Source organism: Phaethon lepturus, unplaced genomic scaffold (assembly GCF_000687285.1).
Source record: "Phaethon lepturus isolate BGI_N335 unplaced genomic scaffold, ASM68728v1 scaffold9853, whole genome shotgun sequence".
NCBI lineage: Eukaryota > Metazoa > Chordata > Aves > Phaethontiformes > Phaethontidae > Phaethon > Phaethon lepturus.
Window position 1 is genome coordinate 18,976 of NW_010526972.1, and position 19,801 is coordinate 38,776.

Here is a 19,801-nt window from a genome sequence, read left to right on the forward strand (position 1 = left end):
CCTGTGGTGAACCACAGTATGCTATAGATGAAATAATAGAGAATTAAATGAGATGGGAAAGGATTCCTCTTTGGCAGTATGACACGATTTCATTGCATGTTTCCAAGTATCAGAAACAGTCGGGTTTAAAAAATCAAGACCTTTTTACAGGAGCAGTGTCTGTTGGAACACGAGAAAGGAACAGCAGTCTGGGTTCAGAAATAGTTACGTGAACTCCAAGCTAGGCAGAAAGCCAACTACAAAAAGGTGCCAGCCATCTGAGGCCACTTGACACAGGACACTTGGGCGTTAAATAGCTGCAGAAAGCAGTGACTAAAGGCGGCAGTCCAAGCTGTGGTGGGACACAGGTCATATGTGGTGGTGGTGTTCTCAGGACAGAAGGGAAGACAGATGGTATTCCCAAACGGAAAGGGCCAAGGCCAGAACTAGGAAGACAGAAAGCTTTAGCTATCATCTGGCTTAACATAAGGATTCAGAAGAAGCAAGGTATACAAGAAATACATAGAGAAAAATCAACCTGAGACAATGCTTTGGAATGAAGATAGCGAAGAGTAGAAACAAATTACTTTGTTGCCGTCACAACCACCGAAGATGAACATGTGATTGTGGATTTGGGGAGGACTCTGCACCTCGATGTGTGGTTTCCTCCCTCTCGCGGAGTTCCCCTGGTGGGGGGAATGACTTCTGTGAAACAATCCTGGCAAATACATAACAATTCTAATTAAAAATTAATACTGTGATTAACTGGAGATAAATGGGTAGAGCGCTTTAGGAATGGCTTGGGTAGTCCTACTATCTGGATGTTTTTTTCCTAATATGGATCTTTGTGAGACTGAACATGGGTTTATCTCTTACTCTGTTCCTCTCATCTGTAAAAAAAAAAAAAAAAAAACCAACAACAAAAAACTACCCCAAAACACCAAACAAAAACACTATCTTTTTTTCTCCCAAGACATTGAGTAAAAAAACTAGCTATTAACTTTTTATTAATAATAATTTGTTAATTATTAATTAGTATTAAATATTATTATTAAATATTAACAGATATTAAATAATTATGAATTCAGACTGGTGAGGAAGGCGATACATGACATGTACAGAAAGGACCAATAGTGCTCTAACCACTAAGGACTTAGATCAAGACTCAGTCACATTCCTGAGCTCTTTTCTTGCATCAGTTGGTCATAATCACTGAATTAGAACAGATTGTTAAATCCCAGTCCTGTCTCCAGTTTTTAAACAACAGTTCACTAGTGAAGATGATACCAAAAGGTAAGCAATGAAAAGCTGTTTGTGCACAGTTGCAGTATGAATATAAACAGAGACAAAATTAGCAAATCAAATAGAATAAAAAAGAAGCAGCAAAGAATAAACAGAAACATAAAAGAAGCCATCTGGAATCAAAGATACTCAAATGACATGGTAGGAAACTGAGGCATACAAAAGCAGAGACTACACACTTAAAGTGTTAGGGATATTATTGCCTTAATTTTCTTTGAATATGGTTCTGAAACTGTAGCTGAGAAGTGTGAGCAGTAGTGTCTTTTGACAGTTACTCCAAAGGCTTCAAGTTACATGATTCTCATATCTTAAATGAAACCTTTGTCATCCCATGGACATGCCTGTTTCCTTTCTGAAAGTGTTCCACGTACTGATATTATGTCAGGTATATCAAGTCTGTGCCCCAATTTGTCATTACCCTGAATAATAACGCAGGATATTTGATTCCCCATTGTGCAGCTATAATTCCCATTACTAAAGATGAGGTCAGCCTATCCATGGAGAAAATGAAAGATTCTATTAAATTGAAATTACATTCACTTTATTAATTCTGCGTTGTGTGCAAATGAATTGAATCTATTTGTAATAGTTTAATTATGAATGATTGTTTTAAACTGTGGGTCATCAATAAACGTTCTCATTGTCCATTATGTGTCAGAGCACGTCAACAGTATACACAAAAACCTTCTGTAACACCTAATGATGTTCATATTTTTAGGAAAAAAAAAAAAACAACCTGCAAAGTCACATACAGAAAGAAAACACATGATGAGGAAGGTGTGTTAAAGGTTTTGAAAGCATTGATACATAAACGATTGTAAAAGTCACTAAAATCCTTCCATACTTTCAGAGTGAGCTAGAGCTTCTTAGAACCCAGCAGTTTTGGGAAAAGAGTCACAAAAGCGGAGAATTCTGTCTCTAAGTTTATTAAATGAGGTCTGCCTCATAAATGAGGACTTTTATAGCAAGGCATAGGTAAAAAGTAGAAGAATCTGAAGCATTAGGATAGTGCTGGAGTGTTATGTGTGTGTATCTGTGTAACATCAGGTGAAAATCAGTGATGCACTAGTTAATCTCTTAAAAAAAGATTCCAGAGTTAGGAAGAAGAAGAATGATGCAAATTTTAAAGTGAAGTTTTAAGGACTAACTATGCCTTTTCCCTTGAAACAAGTAAGGGGTAATTCCCTTGTAATTACACAAGGATGAATTAATTACTTTCTAACAAACTCAAATAAAAACTTGACTACATGATGCTTTCTTTTCTTTTCTTAATTAAAAATGTCCAGGACCATATTCATAATATGTAGATTCCTCCCCTTTTTTGAATTATTGATATATTTATGCTTTTTTACTAATATGAGGAAATTGGGTTACAAACCCTCACTTTGATGATGCAGCTTATTACAAGCTAGTCCTTATCAAGTTGTGCATCAACAACACACCTAGAGAGGACTTGAGTGCCCAATCCGACTACGAAGACCAGTCAACAGCTTTTTTTCTAATTGTGGGTATGGACCAGACCCAAGTGCATTATGTGCTTTCCTGGTGGTGAGCACATGGCTTGAACATGAAATTCATTGTGCTGAGCAAGCTCTTGTTTTGACTACCATTGATTTGCCAGGTAGCTGCCTGAGAGCAGGCGAGACAGTTTCCACCGGCAGGAGAGACTCATAAATCTTTCTGCATACTCAGAATTGCAAAAGAACTTCACAAACCTAGCTTGGAGCTTCTGCAGCCTTCGCCCGTGCATTATGTCCTTGGCTGCATACATAGTTTTGAACCAAGTATCTGTTAAGAATGTGGTTAAAATACGATGAAAACATATCTATGGAATAGGAGAACTTAATATCAGTAACACGCTCATGGGTTTGTTTTTTCTTTTACTGCAGAGTAGTACTTTTACTTCTACGGAACATAGAGGCTTTTTGAATAAGTTTAATCTCACAATTTCCCTTGCCCTGATTGTAATTATGCATGTTTGTAATGTATGTACATGGGAGACTGTAAATGTGTTAATATATTTGGATAGTATGTTGGCAATACTTTTAGATATGCATTTATTATTAGTGAAAATGTTAGTTTTGTGGATGTACGCTGTGTGTGCTGTGTTACCATTAATACTGGCTTCACTGATTATCAAATGTATTATAACATAGAATAGTAAGAGAGTTAATAATTATTAGAAACTGCGGTGTTCAGAGGGTTCATTTTGAATGAAGTTCATCTTTTAGGATCGGACCTGTGCTGCGGTTACATGGGAGCAATTAGTAGGGTATTAATACAAGGGCATCTGCATCACTATGAATCCAGGCATGAAATGGGTGATGGAGTTGCATCTGCTACTTTTAAGGGAGAGATATGTTTGAATTTATAGTCCCGCAGGCAGGGCAGTGATGAAGGAAGAAGATTTCATTTCATCTGAAGTCTAATTAACTGAATCTCCTGTAAAGGAAGTGAGTTTGACTCACTCTGAACATGATTAAAGTCTTCCAGTGAACGTGCTTTTCGGTTTGTTTTGGGATGTTATCTAGTAGTGGGACGTAGGGGCTAGCTATAGATGTCTCCTTTTTAAAACAGAAGTTCTTGTTACATCTCTTGATACTGCTAAGAGGTCAGCTTTCAAACACAGGCACGACAAATAAAGCTACAGGTGTGGAAAGTAGTTTCACATTTACAACACTTGTAAGGCTTTTTCAACAGAAACCAATATTCACTTATCATATTCATTATGCCTCTCTATCATTCACCTAGACCCTATATAATTATGTGTTTAATGATCTTTAACCTTCACATGAACACAGCTTGCTGAAGCTTGACGTTTGCTGTAAATTATCGTTCACATCTGGTAGAAGAGAGGAAATACTACTTGGAAAAAAAATACTATGCTTTCTGGCTTAGAATTTCACTTCAGTTCTGTGATTTAACATTGTAAGTAGATGATGATGTGTTAATCCTAAATCCAAACGATGAAATGATTTTTGGCAAAATGGCTCTTCCATAGGTCATTTATTATAATATTTTGATATTAGAGTGCAAGAACTTTAAAACCTAGAAAAGATATTTTAATCTGTCAGCCTGGATGCTCACCATAAAAAAAATATTTATGATTTGAGTAAATACCATATTTATGAGTTGTTTTTTATTAAGAACTAAAAGAAATTTACTATCATTTTTGCCACTATTAATCTTTGGGTAAAAAAGTGATCTTCCACTAATCAGACTCAGTTTCAGCTTTAAGGTTTTAGAATGCTTCTAGCTCTTCTACTTTTTGTTTAATGTTTAGCTCTTCATTTTATGGTGTTTCAAATAGCGATACCTATTTCTTTCTTTTGATACAAAGGACTTCAACTTATTAGAAGAAACAACTAATAGTAATCATCTTTTCATTTTAACTGTTGGTATCTTACTAGCACTGCAAAGGTTTTATAGCTCTGCATTAATTTATACCGAAACTGATTTATGAACTATAACTTCTGTTGGATAATATGGGTAAAACTTAAACTGGAGATTATACTAACATCCTGTCCTACTTGTTAACAAATTGGAGAGTCTCTGAGCATTCTCAAATATCTGTGGAGGATACCTAGTCTATCCAGCCAGGGCCTTTTTAGAAAAACAGATGATAGTTTTTCAGTGTAAGGCTCGATGTAGTTGGGTGAACTGAGAGGTTCCCAGTTGCTTTACTGAGTTGTGTGTGTCCAGACAATGTTTTGATATATCACTGTAATTCAGCTATGAATATTCTGCCAAAACCTTCATATGCAATGTTAATAACATATAGATTTTATTCAGGGATCAAACAGATGCTAAAAGTATAAACAATCTGTTTAAAACACAAACAGATTCTGGATTGATCTTGACAGGTTCTGGGACCGTGAAAATAATTTTTTATGTTACTGACACTTAGATTGAGTATAATCCTTCTCATAAGGGCGATAATCTTTAAGACAAAAAAAAAAGTTGTATTAACATGTTTTACCGAGCAGACAAAACTGTAGTACTAACCATCAGGAGACTGCTGTTCACTGAAATTAAGATAATGTAAATCATGCTGGTTGTTCTCAAGTAAAAGCTGATGGCAACTACAAAAAGAGAAACAGATTGAGTTTTTGGAAAAAGGACTCAGCTGTCACTTGATGTCTATGTGTATTTCATGTGCTATGGGTAGGAAGAATGAACTGGATTGAGTCGTTCATATTCACAGACAGTTAAAGTGCTTTTAAAAAGTTGCTAAAACAGTGGTCTGGTAATAGCTAGTGTGGTAATAACATGTTGTCCAGCAAAACACGGAGAATGAAGTAACACCTCTCGTAGTCAGTGCGAGCTCTGCTATTATTGCAGAGCAGAGCATACACTGGTGGCCCAGGATTTTGTATATATAATAAACCAGATCAACTGGAAAATCAGACCTGACTGCAGTTGACTACTGTGCTCATTGCAACAATTTGAGATTCCTTTTTGTAAGGTGCTGTTAACAAGTTTTCTAAGCTTTTACTTCTGAACAGCTAATTTGCAGATATAACTGTATGTGACCAATTATCTGTTGAAGAACCTGTAGAGCCTACTTGTGGCATGACGTAAAAATCTACTTGTGGCTTGGCTGTAGCTGGTGTTACACGGGTTTTTTCCCACACCTATTTTAATATCATAATACAGGTTCTTATATCAAATGACGATGCTGCCTGACCCTAGCAACCACTGCTATAACTTGAAGAGTAAATGCATAACCAGCAACAATTTCTGCTGAGCTGTCTGCACAAAAATGAGCAAACAGGAACAAGTCTAGTAGTAGTCCTTGTAAGTCGTGTTGCACCTATCTTAAACAGGTTGTACGTATTTCCTTCAGACTATCTTTTGTGAGGCAGAGATAAACAATAATAAATACAAGTTATGTTTTAATGATGTGTTATTCACTTCTTATTGTTGTTTATATTGTGTGTTAGTTTTAATAGTAAATAGAATTTAAAGCACTATTACTGTATATTTAAGTTATTACCCTGTATTTTTGAATGTGTTGACACTAATACATATGGTCCACCAATTGCTGCGCTCGCCCTCGCAAATTAAAAATTATTAGAGATAATCTGATATTTAGTACTTGGCACTGAGCCTACCAAAAAAATCAATGGAAGTCCTTTGTTTGTCTCCACTGTTCTTTGGTTCAGGCTTTTAATTAACAAAAAAAAATTCAAACTGAAGAAGAAAATCTATTTTCCCCATGCTGTTTCAGCTTATTATAACCCTATCTTGTTTTTTGAAAAGCTAACCACGATATAAGTATTATTTTTTCTAATGGGGCACTGAGGAGAATGGCAAGATGTGTGTAAGGGTTGTTCTTGTATTTCTGGAAACTTGCTTTAATGAAGCTGTTTTTCAGGGGAAATACTTTTAGAATAAAGATCTTACAACCTTTTAAGTTCTACTAACAGCTGAGTTATAAGGTTCTAAATTTCTGTGAATGCTGTCCATTACAATATTTACATAGATACCAGTGTTCAGCCATTTTCAGTCACCTGAAAACAAGCTGAAAGTAATAACTAAAAATAAGAAACTAGATTAAAATACGTATTATTGTTAAGCCTTCATTTGCCCTTAGATCTAATAGGTTAAGGACATTTTGTGCTTGTTCATTTTGGCTGATAATAGTTCTGAAGACATTTACATTTTAGAACAGGGATCTAAAATATATATAACAGCTGTTTTTTAAATAGAAAGTCTAATTATGCCTATGATTACATTCACTTTTGATTAGTATGCATACAAATCTGTACTCTCCTTGTGTATTCAAACTGAGATATGGATCACTAGTGCTAAGATTAAAGTACAAAAAAATAGCTTGACAAATTGTATGGATAGACCAATGCAAAAAAAATTTTGGGTGTAATTTTTGTCTCTAAAATGCCTTTTTTTTTTTTTTTCCCCCTTTTAGTTACACTGACCTGGATCCAGGCAGCAGCAAAATCAAGTATATTCTGTCAGGAGATGGAGCTGGAACAATCTTTGTGATCAATGACAAGACTGGAGACATTCATGCAATGAAAAGGCTTGACCGTGAGGAAAAAGCTGAATACACTCTAACAGCTCAAGCAGTCGACAGGGACACAAACAAACCTCTGGAGCCTCCTTCAGAATTCATTATTAAGGTTCAAGACATCAATGACAATGCCCCAGAGTTTGTTGATGGTCCATATCATGCCACGGTTCCAGAAATGTCTGTTGTAGGTATGTATGTCTAAACATCGATGAACTTTTGATTACTCACAGTTTAAACTATGCCAGCATGCCATTGAGTTGTTGATGAATAATAAGATATTTATTATGTTGTTAGCATTAATTTGCATGTTTTCAAATCTCTTCTTGGCCAAAGCTTTCATCTGCAGCACAATAGTAGAGTCCCTTAGTAGTAAGAAAATGACTAACAGATGTATTAATGTGTTTTTCTTTGTCCAAAAACACTTTAATGGGCTAAATTTATATTCCCCTTACGATGCTGTACAGTATTGTTATTGAGAAAGATTTCTCAAGATTTGTTCCAACATGACACTCTAATCCTATTGATATTTTGTTGATGTTTAATTATCTGTTTGCATATTTTCATACACAGATGTAGTACTTGCAGTATGTTGATACATACTTATTTGTTTTCCTCTAAGCGCAACTGTAATCAGCCAAAAACACTGAAATGAAAGATGCTCTGTCTGGGAATTGATGGTTAGACTCTAGAGTGGACTTAATCAATTAGCCATAGGTTTTATGTGGAAGATGGAAGAGGAAGACAGAGAAAGCTGTGGAAAAAGATGGTGAAAGGGAAATTAACTGTGTGAAAGCAGAAAAGAAAGGAGTAGGAAATAATCTTCTTAATACGTTTTACTTATATTTATTCATTTTGTCAGATTAGTGTGAATCTCTTTCCTCATGGATTAATATATTAGATTATTTTTTGCGTATTTTCTCCCTTGTTCTGTGTTGGCAAATGTATAATTATGTACTTACAGTGGTGCATATTTACATACTCAGATCCTCAGTCCCTACTGCTACCTATGTATCCAGTGCAGGTGATCTTTAGCTGTCACTAAAGGAAAAGGGGAGTAAACCCATAAAACCAAAAGAGTCAATTTCAGGGTAATATAAGAATTCAGTATAAGCAAAGACATCAAAATCTGGCCATGAAATGCAGTGTAAATTCTAATGTTTTCTAGTATTAGGTTGAGAACAATGTGCTCTTCAGCAATTTGCCTACATCTGTCAAAGCAAGATAATTAAAGGAGTGCCAAGGCACTTTGTAAAGTAAAACAGCATCCTATCAAAAAGTTTCAAAAAGACCATTCTGCCTTATTGAGTTAAAACGAGGTGGAATGTGAAGAGCCAGAACCATCCTCTCGCTCACATTCAGCACGACGAGTTGTACCAGGTCATTTTCAGCTGTAAGCATGGTGTGCTGACTCAGTGGTGATACCTAAAGCTTGATTTTTTTATCAACACTTCTCCAACACGTTTTCGTATCTGGGTTGCATTGAATTGCTTGTGCCAAATCTGATGTGAATTTTCAAGCCTGCATGTCGGTTCTTCTACCAAAACATAGGTTTAATTTGTGAAGTTATTTTAATTTTACAGCAGCACAAACATAATATGGACCTGCTTTCAGAGATACTTTTGCAAAGCTCTAGGCAAGTAAATGACTTAATTAAATAAAATAAATAAATAAAAGGAGGGAGTAGGAGAAGGAGGAAGGGAAATTGAAGGCAGTTAATCCTTATGCGAATGGGACTTTTTTGATTTTCTAGGAAAAAATAAAGATATATGCAGACAAGAAAAGATGGTTTCCGATCACAAAGGCTACTATAAAAATAATTTATATCTGTGCATATGAGCAATATTTATAATCCCTGGTAAAGACATGGTCCCTATCCAAGGAGTATTCACTGTAAGGAAGACAAGGAAAAAAAAAAAAATCAAAAACTTTGACAGGAAACTAATCAGAAGTTTATATGAATAAAAAAACTAGTGAATTGGTTAACATGAGGTTTAAAAGATGGTAAAAGTGCAATGAGAGCAAGAGAATAAAAGGTAAAACATTAATGAAAGTGAAGGAAAGTGAGACAATTGAGAAAACTGTTATGGTGAAAAAGGAGGGGACAAATGTAAAAGAAGGTCATGAGAGATGAATTGAAAGATAAAACTTTATCTGGGAAAACTTTATAGTAAAACATTGTAGAAGAAATGACCAATGCTTGGACATAGATGCCAGTTTAGGGAATAGTGACAGGGGCTGGCGTTTGGAGGATGTTATTTTGCCTGTTTCCCTAGCACGGTGGGGGAAAGCGAAACAGTTCTTCACTGAACTGCCTCTGAAATCATGTAGTTCCACGTTTGTACGTATTAGGCTCCATGGAAGAGTTTGGTCCAAAACAAGTTTATGCTAACAACATAAATATAGGTAGAAATTTGTTACAGATTATCTCAGAGGTCTACCATTTATTACCTTTATTACTGAAGCACTTGTTCCTCATGATCCCTGATACTTGCATGTCTTTTACATGACATTCCTAGGAGTGCATGTTTACAAGCTATTTCTCTAAAGAAGCATAGACATACACTCCTCTTTTTTTTGAAAAACAAAACCCGATTCTCAGCTGCCACTTCAAAATTCAGAGTACGCTTGCCATTGCATTACATGGGTCATGAATGACTGTAAAATCTATGCAGCATATGCAGACAATTCTACACCTTAATCTCTGATGGAATCAAATTTCAAGGTTGGAAAGTTGAAAATGAGAATGTTACCCCTTCACCAATGTTGCTGTTACCATTTTCTTCTGCCCGCAGGTAGCAACACGAAGAGCTGTACTAAATGATGCTTCATAAATTATTTTAACTTTCAAGTTTTGTTAGTCCTCTTAAAATTACTTTAATTCCTCAATAATGTTTTTACAAAAACTCCATCACCTTTCAGAGTTCAAGGAATTTTTTTTTCCCCATACTAAAAGTATTTTACTACCATTATCCACTTACTTAATTCCCCTCAAAGAGATCTCCACCCACTGCTAATTTCAGCCTTGACATTTCTACAACAGACTCATTACTAGGGAGTGTTCTCATTCAGGATAAAACAAAGTTCTACTAAACCTCTTCTTTCCTCAAAATGCTTATACCAATTCTGACTGCTCTGAAACAGAAGAGGAACTCATATGCTATATATATATAGTACTTATGTATTGAGGATGCAGTGCGAGGCATTTTATTTTTGGACCTTTGTGGAAAGCAATACAGAAAATACAGATGAACACATTAACCTTTCATGATTCTGTAATGTAATGTTGAGGTTCTACTACAACACGGTTTTTATTATAAGTACATTAGATACTGGTCTTATGTTCCTTGCTAGGAGAGGTGCATTATATGAATGTCAGTGGTATTTTTGCAGGACTATCTAGAACATGAATGATATACTATGGGGACGTGAAAACCACAATGTACATGAAATCTTTCTGTATGTGATATGCATGAATGTGTGTGTATGCCAACATGTGAGATTATCACACGTATATGGCCACAATCCAGATGGTTTGATTTTCATGTAATGATGAGTGATATCTGCAAAATCCTGCTTCCCTACTAAAACAAAAGAAAAGGATTTGCATGGCTTTCCTCCCATTACTTGGTTCAAAGACGGTTAGTATTACACTGTGTTATCTCCGGTAGGAATGATGCTCACTTTTCAGCTGTCTTCACAGAACATACACCCACACATGTACTGAGCGGTGTGTATCGTCACTGTGTTCAGAGTTATTTTGAAATAGTTTATTTCTCTCTTTGAGGAAAGAGGGGAGCACATTCCAGAAAGAGTTTTGAGAACTAAATTGAGTTTTCCTTTATTTCATCCTAGTGTTCCTTTCTTTTTTTACATAATTCCAATATAATCTACCATAGTAAGCCCTGTTCCCCAACTCCAAAATGATGGATTTGATTGTGAAAGCCAATAGTGTATATGGAGAATTTGTTCTTTCTGAAACTGAGCACTTTAATCTTTTAATTCTGATATTAATTTTCTTAAGGAATTAAAGATCAAAAAGTGAAATCTGTGGAATCACTTCATTGTAACAGTATTGCATTTCACAAATAGGAAATAATTTAATTTGTCTGTAAATCTTGTTTAATAATTTTTAGATGCAAAGGGACACGCTGGGAATGAAACCCAGTTAAAACATTCTAAAAAGAGATTCAGCTATAAGCTTCTGTGAGGAAAAACCCCATGACTTTTGTTTTTTCTTCTTATTTGTCTATGAGCTCTGTATATATGCCTGCAATGAAGATAGCATATTATGTAAATGAATGAGCAATGTTAGAAGATCTACAAGGGTAATTGGAACTGGTCCTGTAGCTTATTCAAAGAAAAGAAAAAAAAAGGGAAAAAAAAAACAAACCCCACCCCCGAGTATGTTCTGTTTCTGTGTTGCCTTCTCAGCTACGCACAGACTTATGAATTCCCTGAAAGCATGCCACAGAGGTGATAATGGCAGCAAAAGTGGATATTGTCTCCCAACAGTATAGTTTCAGGATCTTTTTTTCAGGAGAGGAATGAGGAGTGAAATTTCTTGATTTTGTTCTTGGTGAAGCCAAAAGTGTTTAGACAGTTAGTGTCATGTTGAAAGACAGAAGACGGCAGAAGGAGAGTGACAAACGTGTTGGTGAAATAAAAAGGACACAGATGGAAAAAGAACAAAAGCCATAAGGGAAGACAATTCTCTCATAGTCTGCCTGAATTAAGGTAAACAGACAAACCTTCATAATCTCCAAATATTAAGAATTTCCCTGACAGTCATAAAAAAAACCCATCATAAAATACATACAGTGGAATTCAGTCTGCCAGTGCTCTAGAAATGCTTTTGTCTTTAACATTTGAAAATACTAACAATGTGAAAAAGCTTAGAATAATATTTTTGTCCTTAAATGCTTTCATGAAAACTACTTACTGGGGGAAAAGGTCATTATTGGAAAGGGTTTAGGCTTTCAGTTGAGTCAGAACCTCGATTTCCAATTTTGGAACAAGCATATCTACTTAGCAGTGTTTTCCTTGGGATCAAAGTTTGCCCTTGATTGTACCACTGTAAATAACAAATCTTTTTTTTTTTTTCTTCCCAAAAGCAGAACATATTTAGCGTAGCCATATATAGAAAAGCACACTGTACACAGTGTAGCTTTTCTTTCCAGTTGTCCCAAAGATATTAGGTCTCTTCCAGTTACTAATTGTTTGCAGAAGGACAAAATCTGCTGAATAAGGAATTAACAGGCAATGTCTGATACGCATAATGATAAAATAACTTGATACGTTAACAAGTTGTGATGAAAACCTGACCTGAAACGTTATCAAGATCAACTACACTGTCTTAGTAGGTTTTTTCCTATGTATTCATTGATTTTTTTTAAGGCACTGAGCATGACTGTTAAATCAATGATAGTTTGTCACAAAATTGTAGAGTAAAAGGACTATATTACTGGGGTCAACTACAAATTAGCCCAAAGGGTAAATGCAAAGGGAGTGCAAAAGCTAAGGAAAAAAACAGCAGATGTTGTAAAATATGGCAACAATCTAACAGCTGTTAGAAAACGTGTATCTTCATGTTGTCTTTTTCCTCTACTTGTTCATCTTGTGCATAATCACTAGCTGTGATCCTGAAGAGCATTTTATGTATGAGATTTATTTAGTGAGTGTGCATGTGTTTAAAATCTTTGTACATTCTGCGTGACTGAGGCATGGTTCCAAAAGTAAAGTCATAAGTAACCTTAAAGTAATTGGTTAGCATATATTCAAAACCATGACAGTCTTCTTAATTTTGACTTGTTATTGAGCCTTGAAAAAACATATTTCTGAATATGTTCTATTATTTTTATACTTTCCATTTCTCATGAGGTTTGATTGAAAATGTTATTATCTTTTTATATTGTTCTTAAATGACCATTATAAGCTCAAAGACCGTGGATGAAGTTATGATACTGCTTTTTAGGGGTTTATGATCTGACCCTTTAGTTGCACTGATCTATATTGTCCTGAGTGTACTAGTTCATTGACTTTTTACAAAGTTTCTAAAATCAGTGGGATTGCTCAAAATAATTCATACCAATGGAAGCAAGTACTTGAATGTTCACGTTCTGAAGACACTATCTGGTTCTTATAAATAAGCCCTAAATTACCTGTGCAAAGTAAGGAGCTTTTAATGTGCAGTCGTTTCTTAGATGAAAACTGCCTTTTTTCCTCTCCATTAACTTTCAGTAATTTGTCACAAATCTTTCATTTTTTTGAGCACATATTCCCTTTGCACGGAGGAATGTTGTGTGAATGACACATAGTGAAGATAAAGTCCTCAGGAAAAAGCTGTTTGGATCAGAATTGAAGTCATAGTTCCTTATGGAGTTCCATATAGAGGAATACATCTTCCTCTGATGTTCCAGTTTCACAGGATGAGGACAAACAGACAGACATAGCTGTATGTTGATCATACGAGGGCAGAGCAGAGGCAGATTTTGGCACTTGTACGTGCTTCTCTAGTCCTGTGTAATCTACAAGAATCTGTCCTCCTGTCATTTTTCCAGATGATTCTTGTCTCATAGTTACTAACATCTTGTTCTTGTTGCAGATATTCTGCTTCTGAAATTCTTTGTGATTGCTTTCATTTGTACATATCAAACACATCGTCATGTTTCTCTTCTGTGACTCTATGAAAATAAGTCTTTAATTCAGGTTTCTGATACATTCTCTTTTGCTTACAAGTTTAAATATACCCTTAGCAAGGATTTTTCACTATCTTCCTAAATTTCAAATTTTAAAGAAAAAACCTGTTTAAAACAGTGTCAGGGTTTTCTTGTGTTGGCTTTGAAAGCATGCCATTTCATTTTTCCAAACGGCTGCGCTTGTGACATGAGGCCATTTGCTGGATGTGGATGATGCCGAAGTGGAAAACGGACAGATGAGAGAAAGTAGACCAGTACGGATTTCTGCCAGACTGAGCCTCTATGAAATGCCACAGAACTGGACTGGAACATAGTCTCCATTTTTAGAATTGTGGGAAATGTAGGCCAGGAGGTAGAAAGTTCCAGGTCAGAAAATGAAATTCAGTGTGGTAAATAAAAGTTTGGTTTTTTTTTTTTTCACAGAAACTTTCAGTAGCATAACTTGCATCACTCCTAACGCAAAACATTTAGCTTTAGAACACTGGGGACCGATAGTCCTAAACTCTGTTAATTCAGATGACCTGTGTTAGATGTCTCTTTGATGGACACACTCGACATTTGGCAAAATGAGATTCAGATCCAATTCAGAATCCTTTTTTTTTTTTCCTGGCACTGATCGTTCCCCACCCTGTCCCGAGTTGGTACCTCTGTCTTTGTTTAGTTGCTGAATCTGCAGCACTTAATGTTTCCTCATGAATACAGATAATTGCCTGTGGAGCTGATGTCGATAGGGCTTCCTCATGAATCAGCTGGTAGAGTGCTGCTGGGCAGCTGATTCGACTGTACCCTTTCCCTGGGGCCCAAATGGTCTCTGCTGCCATATGCTTGCTTCGCAGTGCCCTGAGGGGACAATATTTCAGAGTCTGCTTTTGCAACCTGGATTACAGTTGCTGGCACTATAGGCTTCACTCTACCAAACAAAGCGAGCAAGATTATACCAGCCGTTTTCTGTTTTCACAGCAGCAAGTTATAAATGAAAGAATTTCTGCAGTAAACAGCCAGGGCTCCTTTATTATTTGTTTATATTTTATACAATATAGCTGAGCATAACCTGAAACTTCCATCGAAACCAACAAGCCTTGCAGTACTTTTTTTCCTGCTTGGAAATATAGTGTACAGTGATCATCCAATTTTACCGTCTTTGCCTGGGGACCTCGGAGAATGAATGCTGATGAAATAGTCAATTGATTAGAGACAAGCAGTCTTTCAAACAGTCCTGAGCAAAAGAATAGCTATTTCCCACATCTCTCACAAATATCAATTAATATTCCATAGTGAGGGTGATATTTAAAGGGAGAATAAAAAAATACCGTGAAAAGAAAACACAGTTCTTTAAGCCAAACATAAAATACATTTTACCCTTCTACTGTTGCCTGTGATGTTACAGACCGTATTCTAATCCTAACAAACAGTCACCCAGGGGAATTTATAAAGGAATGCCTCCAGGCTCTCTAATGGCATCATCTTATAAGTTGTAGCAAGAATGAACTGCCAACCTTAAAACTGAAGAGGCAGTGTCCTTTCTTATTAGATTCACACAAGCTAAATCCAAGTGGTAGGTAACATCAGCGAGGATAATTGCCGAAGTGTTATCTATATCACTAGATCTGAATGTGTATTTCTGATGTAAAACATTTTTGTTTCCAAAAGATCATATTAAAGAGGCAGCATCAGAGTTCTAAAACAATTAGTTTCTGCACAACAAAACCTGTAAAATATGCAGCTTATTAGATTTCACAGCCATGCTTCCTACAGTCCTCATTACACAGCTGTAAATGCTGAAGGCTGCCAGCTTGCTCCATTGTCTGTGGGCTGTACAGAAGGCATTTTTCTCCTATGCATAGCAAGCACCTTTCATATTTCTGCAGTTACACATTTGCATACAATATATTTTTCCCATTTCCCCTCGCATGATAACAAGTTTTTAAAATGACACATGAGCGATCTAACAACATTGTTGTGTTACATGTGGTAGGATACTCAGTTGTTCAGAGATTTTGACTCGTATACGTACTGCATGAGACGAACGTTTTTAAAATATTTCATTAACTTTCTAAACTATCTACTCTAAAAATTGCATTAAGAAATACGTAACATTTGGAAGAAACAACTCTGCTGCTTCTTCTGCTTATGGAGCTAAACCTGACTTAGTATATCAGAGGTACATGAAAAGATTATTTTCCTGGTGGAAACAGGGAACAGCTTCCTCCATTTCCCTGCATGGTGCTTCATAATTTATTGTAGTGATCGTTTTCTACTGTTGACTAAGATGCTGCTTTGATTCTTTTAGATCCCCTTATTAATCCAGGTCTTTCAGGTGTTAAAACTTTTGGTTTAGACTATTAATTCTTTGAGGCCATTTCCTGTAGGTCCGTAGAGTACTGGGTTCTCGAATCGCTTTTTGTGTGTGTTTCAGTGACGTTACATACAATTACTTAATATAAAACAAACTAACAAAACAAACAGGGAATGCTTTGTTAATCTAATCTTTTAGATTAGTTTTTTGAATATGAAATATCAGTTGCAATTTATTTCAGAAATGGTCTATGTAAGTATATAAGGGCGCATAGGTATTATGTGTATAAAGAAAATAATATAAATGAAAACAGAAGTCTTGCAAGATTGTACTTGTCCTATATGTTGGTGTGCCAGCTTACATGCTTGAAGTTCCTGGAGGGTTAGTATTAGACTGGTATGGCCTATTTTGAGTACATAGACATAAGAGAGCAGTCGTATGATTGAAATTTAGGCATTCACATTAGCTGGCTAATTTAATTTTGATTACTCTGTGGTAAACCAAGAAAGAAAAATCCCATGAGAGGACAATTCTGTTGTCTTCCCTTGGATAGAGCAGAAAGCTAGTGCAACAAAGTATGTAATTTAGCCAGTTGAGCCTAAAACTGAGTTGTATTAATAACCCTCTTTTCCTTCTTCCTTATCTTAATCATCATAAACAAGATCATGACAGCATCACAGTATTTCACTACTTAGAGTCAAATAAATTACAGCTGGGAAAGACAAATTACCCTATTAGTTAATCTTCCTGTCTTTCTAGGGTTTTCCCTTAGAATACATTATCTAGCATCCTGTGCAATAGAGTGAACTCTTCAGTGAGGAGGATTCTGTTATTTCCCTTGGGGACCTATTCCTCCTTGTACAATTTCTCATTGTAAGGAAGCTTTTGTTGTTGTTTTTCGCTTTGCAGGAGATTAAGTAAAGTCTTGTATCTGTCTATGTATATATATGGTTCTCATCATCCACATATCAGTATTACATCTGTAAAGTACACAAATTTTCTTTCTCATTTCTTCCTCCAGGAGAAGCTGTATGCAGGATTCTACTATAGATATAGTAGAATGCAGTCGAGCCTTTTTGTGTCTCTAGCATGTCAAGTATAAGTTGATCAGTTTTCCTTTTGTGGACCATTCTGGCCTGTATATCTACCCCTTACCACGTCTTAGGATGTCATCTTCTACCTCTATTAACTTCTCATCACCGAAAGGGCCCCATGGGACACTTAAAAAGCAAATACTTTTCTATTTTTCACATGCTTTTCTTTAAGTGTGGGAAGATCTCCTGAAAAATCCACACAAGACCTCTATCATCTGTTCTCAAAGTAGCCCTTAAAACCCTTCCATGATGCCTACATACTGTAGGCACTGTGGGGTAGTTGCGCTAACCTGACAGCAGGTAGGTCAGGCAGCAGCACCGCTGTGTGCTGACAGCATTGCTTCCCAGGATGATTTACATGCTCTTGTCATCTCCTTGTCTCTCTTCAGTTGTCTGTCTGCATTTGTCTTTCCTGGTACTCAGCTCTTGGAGTCCTTGGGGAGAGGACTTTCCTGCATTGTGAGACCTGATCCACGTATTGGGCTTCTAGAGCTCTGGCAATAAAGTAACTATTAATAAGAAGAACAATACATTTAAGTCTGATGTAGAAGGTAGGAGTGAAATAACGTACGATCTGCAAAAGATCCCTAAAACACTCAAAACCTACCCACATATGTATGTGTGTACATCCGCATAGACATCAAGCTATGCAATTTAAAATACCAGTGATAATATTTTGTGTGTGTTTTGCATGTGTTAACAAGTTCTGAAGTGCATTACACAGATTTCCATATACATTTTCTTTATTTGGTTAGTGAAATCTCCAATTCATAGATTTTTGTTTTTAGAAATGGTCTCTTATAGAATAATACAGGATGATAAGGCTTAAACCTATGGTTTTGTATTTAAAAAAAAATGGCAACAATGAAAAATAAATAAGAATAAGTTTCTTCAGCTTTGAGGCAGTAATAATTTACATGTCAAGAAGTTATACAGGTTTTTATGAGATTATTGCAGTTTTATTCAATAAAAAATAGTTACCATGACAACAACTGTCATGCTACCTGTGAGATTATAGCAAAGAAGGACAGTGAAGAAAAGGCTTCATTTTGGAAAGAATGCTTATCTGACCTGCTGAATACAAACAATGCTTTGCTTTGACCGTCACTGACTGTACAGCTACTATCAGCCAAACCCAAAATCTAGCTACAGATTTTGAAGCACAGCGATCCCCTTAGAAAAAACAAAACACTTGGTAAATAATGGTGGGTCTTTTTCATGCAAATATACTCTAAATGCCCTGTCAGATTGGTAATCAGATCTTCTGAGTGAAATGGAGATTTCAGCCTGAGAAGATTTGGGAAGAGTAGGACAGAAAGTGAGGGAGGCCAAAAAGGGCATCTGAAAAGCTAAAAAACCAGAAGGCCCTGGGAAAATGAAGAAACATGGTCCCACTAGGTTGCATTATGGTCACATTTTTTATTTTTACCAGCCATTACAATCTTTCAACAAAATGGTTCCTTCATTGAATATGGATGCATGTAAATCTCTGGCACTATGCGTTACCTCCTCTAGAACGTATAAGTTTGATTTATTTTTTTTTTCCAGTACACGCATTTCACTGTCACACCAAAAAATTTGCTTTCCTACTCCCTGTGGCAGTATATGCATTTTTCTTTCTGACTAATGTGCAGAATCTGTACCCTGACTTGTGCAGAAAAACATAGCCAAAACAACAGAAGAGCACTAGCTGAGCTTTTGATCTTAGTTTGCCAGCAAACACGTGCTTTCTTGCCTAGCCATATAAAAATACTTTTATTGTTAGTTGCGTCTGTGATTGCTAGCCTGTTGCAAAGAGAATCTGTGCAACCTGACACTGACTAAACCAGCAATGGTTAATAGCTAAATCACATTAGAAATGTTCACTAATAAAGTCTGCTGAATCTCTTTGCAGTCCGTATTTAATTGCAAGGTCATTTAGTATTGTAAAAGAGCACCTCAGAAAATAAAAGCACAAAGTTTTTTAACCAAACATCTTAAAATTTGCCTCATCTATAAAAAAAAATTGTGTTGTTTTACATGAGGCAATATTAGATACATAAAGAAAAAAGAAACAGTGATTATGTTGTTGGGCCAGATTATATAAAACTGCTATATTATTGTAATTAGGACAACAGTGACTTGGACTATAATGGTGGCTTTCTTGCAAAAATGGCACCATTTCAAATTTATAGTCTCTAGCTAAATGAGTTTGTTGTAGCATCGACAAAGAAACAAACACAAGCCAAATGCAGTCAAAATTAAACACAAACAGAAACCTTAGCTGTTTTTTTGCTGGGTAGAACCCAGAATGTTGTTTTTCAGATGCATTCTTCCTGCATTCTTCCTGCTTTTTCAATGCAAAATTTTTATCTTTAAGACTTTAAGCACATTATGCATGTAAAAAATATTTATGTACATG

The 19,801-nt window shown here is 35.9% G+C and overlaps 1 protein-coding gene across 1 annotated transcript in view; it reads left to right on the plus strand.

The window, feature by feature from the left end:
• Positions 1-1,308: 1,308 nt before the first annotated feature.
• The window catches only part of CDH8 (cadherin 8, type 2), a 102,046-nt gene continuing 83,553 nt past the window's right edge, over positions 1,309-19,801 (plus strand). Inside the window, exons 1-2 of the mRNA XM_010283238.1 lie at positions 1,309-1,422; positions 7,206-7,503. Coding sequence (XP_010281540.1) covers positions 1,309-1,422; positions 7,206-7,503 — 412 coding nt within the window. The remainder of the gene's footprint in view (positions 1,423-7,205; positions 7,504-19,801) is intronic.